General features: G+C 35.4%; 1 protein-coding gene across 1 annotated transcript in view; it reads left to right on the top strand.

Moving 5' to 3' along the window:
• LOC101572691 (disintegrin and metalloproteinase domain-containing protein 32-like) overlaps nucleotides 1-11782 on the top strand; it is a 227901-nt gene that overhangs the window by 119196 nt on the left and 96923 nt on the right. Inside the window, exon 15 of the mRNA XM_023722021.1 lies at nucleotides 10866-10971. Coding sequence (XP_023577789.1) covers nucleotides 10866-10971 — 106 coding nt within the window. The remainder of the gene's footprint in view (nucleotides 1-10865; nucleotides 10972-11782) is intronic.

Genomic DNA, 11782 nt, shown 5'->3' with positions numbered 1-11782 from the left:
TTCCTCCTCCTCCTCCTCCTCCTCCTCCTCTTCTTCTTCTTCTTCTTCTTCTTCTTCTTCTTCTTCTTCTTCTTCTTCTTCTTCTTCTCCTTCTCCTTCTCTTTCTCCTTCTCTTTCTTCTCCTCCTTCTCCTCCTTCTCCTCCTACTCCTTCTTCTCTTCCTTCTCCTTCTCCTTCTCCTTCACCTTCTTCATCTGTATCTATCCTAGATTTACTACTAATGTCCTTCATTATGGTCATCATCTCTTTAAACCTTTGTTTTGTTTTCCTGAAGACATTTTATTCATGTGTTTTGTTACCTCCTGTGCCACCATTTTATGAATCAACTGGGAGAGTTTTGATTTTTTCCACATTAGTGCTGGTTTGATTTGGCTTGAGTAATTGGGGTTATGGGTAATACACTATGTCTTTCTTCTGTTTTCTTATTTTTTTTCCTGTGTTGAGAGTCATAAATTGCTCATGGTAACTAGCTTTATTAATAGTATTGAGGCATCTTTACAAAATGTTTACTTTTCTGGGATGTCTTGTAGGTGTAGCTGAGACTGCCTTTCAGCTTTTATGTCTCCCCAAAGCTCTTGCCTCTTCAATTTACTAAGGATGAAATGTTGCTACCTATTTTACTGAGCACCCAGTTCTTTGATAATTGAGTATGGTATTATTTATAACTCCTGGACAATGTAGGTAATCATATGTAAGGAAGATAGATGGATCATAACAAGTATGTCACTTTGACTAATACAGTATTATCAGCAATAACAGTAGCATCAAGCACAGAGCAGAAAATGATGAACCATGATAAGTATTAATTTGCCACCATTAACAGTAGGTACAGTTTCTCTGCACCTGTGGGACCTCTACAGACTAAGCCCAGGAACGCTGTGAGAGTGAGACCCTCTTCTGTGCCCTCGGGACCATTTCACCCCTCCGGAGCTCCCAACACCAAGCATTCCGAGTGAGTGAGAACCTCTGTGACTCTCTCGGGACCCCGAGATCAAGCCCAACCCAGGCCCAACTAGTGTATCAGAGAGCTTCTGCACTCCAGTGTGCCCTCAAGACCAGGGGCACAACAGAGGGGCATCACAGAATCACTATTGTGCCAGAGGGGCACAACACATTCAGTTCCAAGAGCTGCAGCATGAAGGAGCAGAACACAACAGCTACACCCAAGCCAGGTATAACTGGATAAGCACCACTTTAATAGATCTCCACCCAAATTTCACTAGATGCTAAGGTTATACCTGCACCAAAGCTCTACACCAAAGGTCAGAGGTCAGGGCTATAGAAAATGACAAAGACAAGTAGCAAAATGCAATCTTGGGCCTCAAGCTCACACAGAACAAGTGCAGAAGACAATAGTTCAGCTGAAACGTATGAATTAATAGTGTCAGAAGTAAAGAAACTACCACAGCAGAAAGGTGTAGAGGAACTCAGGACAGAATTAATTTCTAAAATAAAAAAGAAACTTCTGAATTAATAGCATCTAAAGTAAAGAATCAAATGCAGAAACATGGAGTAAACCCAATCTCAAAAAAAAAAAAAAAAAAGACATAACTCTGCAGTAAAGAATTAATAATGGCTTCTAAAGAATACATTGATTAAAAAAAATATAGGAGACAAGAAAAACGAGGGATTCCTTCAATAAGCAATACAGGAAAGAAATAGATTGCATGAAGCAGAGTCAAAGAGATATACAGGAACTTAAAATCTCAAAAACAAGCCTGCAAAACTGTTAGAGTGAAAGTGAAGTCAGAGATGCAGATCTCGAAGATGCTGGTGCAGCTAGTGAAAGGGTAAGAAAAGATCTCTTAAAAACAGCTAAGATGCAAGAAAAAAAATCATCGCTTGCAAGACAATGCAAAGAGGAACAATGTGAGAATAATAGGCATCAATGAGAAAGAAGGAGGCAATACAAATGACATTAAAAGAATATGAACAGAAATAATAGCAGAAAACTCCCCAAATATGAGGAAACGATCTGACATTTCGGTAACAGAAACATAGAGAACACCAAATAATTTCAACCCAATTAAAAACACACTGACACATATAGTAGTCAAGATCCCAGAAATCCACCACAAGAGTAATATACTAAAAGCCACTAGAGAAAAGAAGCAGATCACATTCAAAGGAACACCCATTAGAATTACGACTGTCTTCTCTTCACAAACCATGAAAGCAAGAAGAGAATAGAGCAGAGTACTTCAAGTCCTCTGTGAAAACAAATTCCACCCCAGACTACTATACCTGGCAAAATGCTCTTTGAAGTTTGATGGAGAAGTGAAATACTTCCATGGCAAAGAATAACTAAAGAATTTCATGAAAACAAAGCCAACCTTACACAGGCTACTGAAAGATGTTCTAGAGAGAAACCAACATAATCAGAACTCCACCAATCAGAACAGAAGGAATGCACTAAATGGGGAAAACAATCAAACACAGTACAAAAAAAAAAGAGTAAACGATAGCAGGTAAATAACATGTCAAACATAAGTCAACACATCTCAATTATAATCATTAATTTAAATGGACTGAATTCACCAATAAAAAGAAATAGACTGGCACAGTGGATTAGGAAAAAAATCCAACAATATGCTGTATACAAAAGCACACTTAACTCATAAAGAAATTCATAGGCTGAAAGTCAAAGGATGGAAAACAATACTACATGCCCCAGATCTCAGAAAAAAGAGGGGCAGCAATATTGTTCACAGTCTCAATTTCAAACCAAGAATGATCAAATGAAATAAATAAGGCCACTGTACAGTGGTTTGGGGACAAATTCAAAAGGAAGACATAACACTCAAAAATATCCATGCACCAAACACTGCAGCACCCAACTATAAAAGACAAATCTTAATGGGCATGAAAAATCTAATATCCAGTGCCACAGTCATAACAGGAGAACTGAACATGCCCTTATCCCAAAAATATAGGTCAACTAGGAAAGATATTAGCAAAGAAGTAGCAAAACTGAACCAGAGCTTAGAACAAATGTACTTGGTGGACATATACAGAGTGTTTCAACCAAAAACAGCTGAATACACAATCTTTTCAGCTGCACATGGGTCATTTTCTAAAATGGAGCACATACTATTCCATAGGTAATGCTTAAGTATATGCAAGAAAACAGAAATTATCCCATGCATATGATCTGACAACAGTGCAATGAAACTGGAAATAAATGACAAAAGAAACCAGAAAAAAACCCTAAATACATGGAAATTAAACAACCCCATACTCATCAACAAATGGGTCACAGATACAATTAAAGTAGAAATTCAACAGTATCTACAAACCATGAAAATTCAACCACAAATTATTGGAATTTTTGGGATGCGATGAAAGCAGTTCTCTGAGGGAAATTTATAGCTCTGAACTCACATATTAGGAAAACAGAATGAGAACAAATAAACACAATAATGCTGCACCTCCAACATCTAGAAAATGAAGAGCAAACCAAACCAGAGCCAAAGGATGGGAAGAAATCATAAAGATTAGAGCAGAAATTAATTCAACTGAGATGAAGAAAACAGTTCAAAGAATTAACGAAACAAAAATCTGATTCTTTGAAAAATTGAATAAATTCCATAAGCCCCTAGCTCACCTCATCAAAAAGAGGAAAGAAAAAATGGAAATACAACTGATAAGGAATGAAAAGGGTATAATCACCACAGATCCAGTGGAATTTCAGAAGATTATCAATAGCTATTTTGAGAATCTTCACTCTCACAGAATAGAAGACACACACGAAATGGACAGATTCCTAGAAAGGTACAAATTACCAAAACTAAATCAAGAAGATATAACCACTTTCAATAGCCCAAAAACAACCAAGGAAATATGAGATGTGATAAAAAACCTACTGACAAAGAAAAGTCCAGGTCCTGATGGATTCACAACAGAATTCTACAAGATATTTACAAGAGATATAATCCTGATACTCCTCAAACTCTTCAATGAAATAGAAATGGAAGTAATCATCCCAAAAATCATTCCTGAAGTCAAGTATTATACTGATACCAAAACCAGGGAAAGATGCAATGAAAAAAGAGAACTATAAGACAATCTCTCTCAGGAACATAGGTGCAAAAATTCTCAATAAATTTCTAGCAACAGAATACAGCAAATCAAGAAGATCAAACACCATTACCAGGTAGGATTCATCCGAGGGATGCAAGGATAGTTCAATATTTGAAAATCTATAGATGTAATACACTATATTAATAGAGCGGAAACTGAAACCACATGATCATCTCAATTGATGCAAAAAAGGCTTTTGATAAAGTCCAGGACTCATTCATGTTCAAAGTCCTACAGAAAATTGGAATAGATGAACTTTACTTCAGTCTGATAAAAGCCATCTATGACAACCCAAAGACTAACATAATTCTAAATGGGGAAAACCTGAAAACTTTTACTGTCAGATCTGTTACAAGAAAAGGATGTCCTCTATCAGCCCTCCGATTCAATATAGTTTTAGAATCATTAGCTAGATCCATTAGACAAAAGAGAAAAATAAAAGAATAAGCATAGGTAGAGAAGAAGTTAAATTATCATTATTTGCTGATGACATGATACTTTACTTGCAAGACCCAAAAAACTCCACCAAGATGCTACTAAAATTGATACAGAAATTCAGTAGCATAGCAGGGTACAAAGTCAATACCCAAAATTCAATAACATTCCTCTACACAGATAAGAAACATACTGAGAGGAAAATTAGAGAAATAATATCTTTTATAATAGCACCTCAGAAAATGAAATACCTTAGAATTCATGTAACTAAAGAACTCAAATATCTTTTCATGGAAAATTATGGTATTCTGACAAAAGAGATTGTAGAGGATTTCAGAAAATGGAAAGATATTCCATGCTCCTGGATAGGAAGAACCAACATTTTGAAGATGGCCACACTCCCAAAATTGCTGTACAGATTTAATGCAATCCCTGTCAAGCTACCATCACCATACCTTCCAGACCTGGAGAAGTTTTGTGTAAAATATATTTGGAACCAGAAAAGACCTAGAATAGCAAAGGAAGTCCTGAGCAATAAAGACAAGGCAGGAGGCATTACAATTCCTGACTTGAAATTATACTACAAAGCTACTGTGAAAAAATCCTCATGGTATTGACAATGAAATAGACCTGAGGATCAATGGAATAGATTAGAAGATGCAGAGGCCTCTTCGAACACACTCAGTCACCTGACCTTCAACAAAGTGGCCAAACACGCTTACTGGAAGAAAGATAGCCTCTTTAACCAATAGTGCTGGAAAAATTGGTTCTCTACATGCTTAAAACCGAAAGGTGACCCAGGTCTATCACCATGCACTAAGCTAAAGTCAAAATGGATTAAAGATCTAAACATTAAAACAGAAATGATAAATATCCTGGAAGAGAAAGTTGGAACTCTTGAAGACGTAAGTGTAGGCAAAGAGTTAATGAACAAAAACCAAATTGCACAGGTAATACTTGAAAGAATTAACAACTGGGACCACCTCATAATAAGAATTTTTTTCACAACAAAAGAAATTACCAACAACGTGAAAAGGCAATCCATAAATTGGGAAAAATTCTTAACTAATAATCGCTAAGACAAATGTCTGCTCTCTAGAATTTATAAAGAACTAAAAGACATTAGGGCACCTAAATTTAAAGACCCAATCCAGAATGGGTATTTGAGATGAACATGCACTTCTCAGAGGACAAAATTAAAGAAGCAAATAGATAGATGAAGAAATGCTCCTCATCACTAGCCATCCTTGAAATGCAAATTAAAACAACACTGAGATACCATCACTCCCCAGAAAGAATGGCTATCATAAAGAAATCACCCAACAACAAATGTTGGAGAGGCTGTGGGAAAAAAAGGAACCCTTCTCCACTGCTGGTGGGAATGTAGACTGGTGCAACCATTATGGAAATCAGTATGGAGACTACTTAGAAAAGTTGGTCTGGAAATCCCCTTTAAACCAGCTATTCCTCTACTGGGAATTTTCCCAGAGGATCTGAAAGCATCATATCATAGGGATATATGTGTGCCTATGTTTATAGCAGCACAATTTGTGATAGCCAAATCTTGGAAACAACCAAGATACCTACAACATGAGGAGTGGTTGAAAAATACGTGGTATTTTTATACAATGGAGTATTAGTCGCTATAAAGAATGATAAACTTGAAGCATTTATGTTTAAGTGGATACCACCAGAAGACATACTCATAAGTGAAATAACCCAGAACCACATGTGTAAATATCGTATAGTCTTCCTAGTATAAGAACTCAAAAAAGAAATACATATGGAAAGGTATAACACAATTAAAAGGAAAGTGAGAACTTGAGCATTGGTCAATGAGGAGAGGACAAGGAGAAAAACTGGGAAACATAACTGGGGCAAAGCCATACATTTATACACACAAGAGGGGAAGGCAATGATCCTGAGAAACATCAGCAGCTTTTTGAAACTAGCAGCTAATTGGTAAGATTCTCGCCCTGACTAACTATATGTGCTCATACCTGTGAATCAAGCAACTACACTGAAGATAGCAATATGTAAAAGAAGGATCACACTTGGAATGCCTGTCAATCTGGTCTTCTAAATACATACTTATTGTCATGACATATCAATTATTACCATACTGTCTCTCAAGTAAATATTTGGTTTTTCTTTTAATAAAAAAGCTAACAAATGAAAAAAGTCACAAAAATAATGTCACAGGACTGTCCTGCTACAGTGCTGCATATGGTTAGATTTCTAAATTTCTGTGCAAAAAACATATAATTGTTTATTCATATTCTTTAACATTTTTCATTTTTCAATTTTTTTCTCCATATTCTGTAGGGACTTAATGTTTAACATATCAATATTTGATGGAAAACATCTTTTCCCTGTTATGCCTAAGATGTTTAACATTCAGACATATAGTGAAGATAAACTCAATTGCATATGTTTCAGGGTAATAATAAGCTTCTCTTCTGGAGGGCTAACAATCTAAGTTTGCAGACCAAAAAATAGAGAAATACAAGGGCTGCAAGGACAGCCAACATTTTGGCCCTCATCTTTCAAGGTCAGTGAAGACTCAGGACATAGGAGAACTTGTACTGTAGTGTCATGTAACAGTTGTGTCCCAAATTTTCTGATCAAGGAGATTATGGGGCCACAGAGCAATGTGATCGATGATGTAGAGTGTGCCTAAGGAAAGTCTCAGGGAGAGAAAACAATCTCCAGCTTTTGCAGAGAGCAAATTGGTCAAGCAATGGCCGTGACTCATCCACATGGTTGACACTGACCAAGGATCTGCAAACTGCAGTACATGGTTACAAGATAAATCCTGAGGGGACTTGACTGACCTTATCAGATACAAAAGTTACATTTCTTGTTATATAGGTCTTGCTTTATCTTGGTCTTAACCATCCAATAGAAAAGTGTAAAAATGAGGTATATAAAGTAAAGTCATATTAATATGCTGAGCTGTGAAAGTCTCAAGTCAACAACTTCTATGGATAACCCACTACTATTGTGGACTGCTGGACTGTGTTGGATTGTTTAGCTGAATTTATGCACCTATAGTATTTCAATGGCAGTGGAATACCCATCTCTGACAGGACTAAACAGAAAAAGGGGATGCAAAGGAAGGACCAATTTGTATCTGTATATACAGAATAGTTAGGATAGATATACAGCTACTTTCTCTTAATTCAATGAGAAGAAAGATTTGTACTAATAATGTTTGGACAGGATATCATGTCTGCCTCTTGTACTATGGATAACCACTAAGAAGATAACAATGTACAATGTATTAATTATTGAAACTATCCTATTAATCAGCCTTGAAACTGTCTCATTGCTATTTGTTTCTCAATAAAATAAAATAAAAAATAGGTACAAGACTTATAGTTATATGTCAATATCCAAGATAAATCAGAAATTCATGCATAGTATGTAAGAGACATTAAAGATAGGGTCTCATTGATAACTTTAAATATAATAAAGAGATTAAAATTAGACTGAAGAATACTTTTGTTTAAACCTCTATCATAATTCCAGATTTTGAGAGGTTTTAAGTGGTGACTCTAGGTGGGACATTGAAGAAGTAATTGGGTTATAAGTGTTCTGTTTTATGAAAGGATTAATGGATTATTACACTAGAGAGTTATAAGTGGAGTAGTCTTACTATTGGCATGAGTTCTTTCTAGGTTTCTGACCCAGTCTTGCAATATGTTGTCCACTGCCATATCATGAGTACAACAGGAAAGGAGTAATCACATGCCAACTAGAAGATGGTCCCATTCTTTTGCTCATAGAGAATTATTACATTAATAAACCTTTGCTCTTTAGAAATTATCCCATCTGGAATATTCAATTATAGCAGTATGTAATTAAGAAAACAAGATTGTTTTCAATATAATTCATTTGATTACATTGTGACCAGCCATATTCTGTCACATTACTTTTTCAACCTAAATTGAGTTTCCAGTTTCTAATTTTTCTGAATAAATTTTTGAAGCTCAACAAGCACTTCATTGCCATTCAAACACTGAAAGTTGAGATTCAGCATAAAACTGGTTGAAAAGTATGTTTACTCCAAACTAGTAGTGCCTGTCCTTGAGACAATCTCTTTTGATGTATCAATGCTCAGAAAATGTTAAAATAATTATAATTAATGGAATTATAAAGGATTCAAAAGTCCATACAAGGCCAATACTCTTAATTTTCATAACAATCCATGGAGGTAGTTCCTATTATCTACTAATTACTAATTACTTGAGGTAATTTTACTTAGAGAAGTTCTCTTTAGTGAAGGTAACTATACTAGAAAGAATGCTATAAGACCCCTCAAAGTTTTATGGTATGTAAACACCTTGAATAATTTCTTTCTTTTTGTCTGAGAACTGCTGAATGTATAATGGAATACCACTTCCATGAATATCTTGTGTAGCAAAGGTGAAACTCTTTGGAAGGTGTAATCAGAGTTCGTTAATCAGTAAGATTTAAGTATCAAAAGAGAGATCATCCTAAGTGGGCTGGAAATAATTATGTGAAACCTTATAGGACAAGACATGTCAAGAAAAATTCTGCTGGCTTGGAAATTTCAAGTATTCATATTGTAAGAGGGTCATGTGCCAGTACTTCAGGTTCTTTCTAAGAACCAAGAGCAATCACAGACAACTAGCAAGAAATTATGGGTCTCAGACTAACAATTATGATGTATTAAATTCTACTAAGAACCAGTGATCTCTGAAGAGGATTCCAACCTCAGATGACACTGCAGTCCTACTCATATTACTTGATTTTAGTCTAGAGAAACATGGAGCAGAAACATAGCCTGTTCTTTCCTAGGATTCTGATTTACAAAAACTGTGACATCATAAATGGGTATAGATTTAAATTGTAAAATCTTAGGGATTTTTTACAAAGTACTAAAAAAAATCAACATGGCAGTGCAGGAAAATAGTTAAAATAAGTTGGTAATATTGTTACATTTAGTTTACCACAGGGTTGATTCTATGGTCCTCATGGCTGGCTGAAATAATGAATTTAACTCACACTTTTAAAATAAGTTTTCAGTTTTGGTGACTCTCATCATGGAAAGGAATTTTCAGGATGTTAAAAAAGGAAAACAACAGGGGCTTGGCATTTGATCCCCAGGCCTGCCATGCCAGCCCCACCCCCCGGGCATACTGAAACAGTGATTGAGACTGGGCATGGTGGCGTGCACCTATAATCCCAGTACTTGGGAAGCTGTAAACAGGAGAATCACTGCAAGTCTGATCTACTAGTGAAACCCTGAACACCCTGTAGACCCTTCCCAAAAATACAGAGGAAAACAAAGCAAAACAAAACAAAAGCAAATACAAGTAGGATTTATTAGTCAGAGTGCATATAGTACCTACTCAAGAGGGGAATGCAGGTGCTCCAAAAACATGACATAAGGCACATTTGAAGACTTTTTTTCAAGATAAATGATTTAGGATGTGTATTCTCACTGTATGCATACGAAACTGAGATATGTTTTTGAGGTCCAGATATGTTATTTGAAATTGAGATCTGTTTGAAGTTGACATGCGGTGTTGCTGATGCAGTCACAGGAAAGGCAGTTTGCATGTGAAAAGGATGGGCTGTTTGCTTGGAAATGCCCAAGTCATTGTACAAGAACCTTTATAACTATTCTCTGTAATCATTTAAAGAAGAGCATCTCAAGTTAGGGTGGCTTTCAGAAGCAGGGGATAAAAGCCTTATCTTGAAGCTGCACCTTTTCTTTTTTTAAATTTTGTGTATTTGGTACAGGGTCTTTCTACACTGCTCAGACTTCTAGTGATTGTATTTTTTAGCCTCCTCAGAGCTGGGATTACAGATGTGTGCCACCACATGCAGTCTCAGTGACCCACTGAGTGTGCCAGGGTGGAGCCAGCACAGCACGTGATATCTGGGATCAAATCAGAGTCCTTGCCCTTGCTAAGCAGGCATTTAGACCACTGAGCTATCTCTCAGCCCAGAAGTTTTTCCTATAAACACTACTTTAAAATCTTGATTTGTCTTCCTTCTACCTACTTTAATGTCAAGTTCTCACTCAGAACTAGGGCAAGTACAATTTTCTTGCATTACATTTCTATTGCTTTCTTTTACAGAGCCCTTTTCTAGCTTATACTTCCATGACTTCCTTTCCCCCTGTATTATCTTTTGTGAAGGAAATGAGTAAAGGTGAAGCAAAAGAGTAAAATGAGCATTGGCTTTTTTAATATTATTACTTCAGCAGGAAATTTTTGATAAAATTTAATAAGGGAAAAAAGGTAAACTGAACATGTGTATGGAAGAAATTGAAAAAGAAATATATGTTTTAATCAAAACATTTTTAATTTTGACAGGATCAGTAAATGCTCCATTTGTTTGCTATAAGGAAGTACATGTTCATGTAGATAAGTTTGGACACTGTGGAATGACCCAGAATAAATTTAAATACTGTGGATGGAGGTATGATGTAAACATATTAATGACATTTTTCTTAAGTTTTGTAAAGTTTTACTGTTTATTTTCTTAAGTATATGTTATTCATTCTAATGATTCCTAATATATTATGTGCACAGAAGTGAATCTCAAATGAAAATCTCAGGCCTCATATCTTCCTTGTGCTACGTGCTGAAATTGTATCTACTTATTAAATTTTATTTGTTAAGCTCTTAAATTTAGTCTGAAGTTGAAACTCATAATACAAACTGTACCTTTCCTCTCTGAACATATTGATTTTTATTTATAAAAATAGTACTGCAACCTGCTTGGTTTCTTGCCCAAGATAAAACCATTGTGACAATAAAATTGAGTTCAATTCTTCCCTCATCTGAATAACTAGATTTAACAACATTTTAGGAAGCTGGTGTGTGCCATACACTGAATAAAGCAATAAATATTCATACACTCATGGAATTTATAGATTGATATGACATGTCATGTAAGTTTATGTTCCCTTGATTTGTTCAACTATACCTCATCATTCCCATGGATAACTTTACTCTATAAGTTTTAATTCATATGACACAACCTGTATTTAAATTTTTCATAACTGTTAAATTAAGATAAATTTTTATCTTAAACTTTGGTAAGGATTTGTTTTATTTATGACAGTTTAATGTATTTGTATCCTTGAGAGTAAAGGTAACAAATTTATCATTCTTTCTTGTAGGGGGACATAGTATAGTGTAGTGAATTTATTTATGATAAATATGTGATCAACAAAGTGAATAAATGTCCATTAGTTCCACTGAAATATATTTATTTATTTATTTAT

This window comes from Octodon degus, unplaced genomic scaffold (genome assembly GCF_000260255.1).
Source record: "Octodon degus isolate 3935 unplaced genomic scaffold, OctDeg1.0 scaffold00088, whole genome shotgun sequence".
NCBI classification, from domain to species: domain Eukaryota; kingdom Metazoa; phylum Chordata; class Mammalia; order Rodentia; family Octodontidae; genus Octodon; species Octodon degus.
This window is presented reverse-complemented; position numbering and strand designations above follow the sequence as displayed.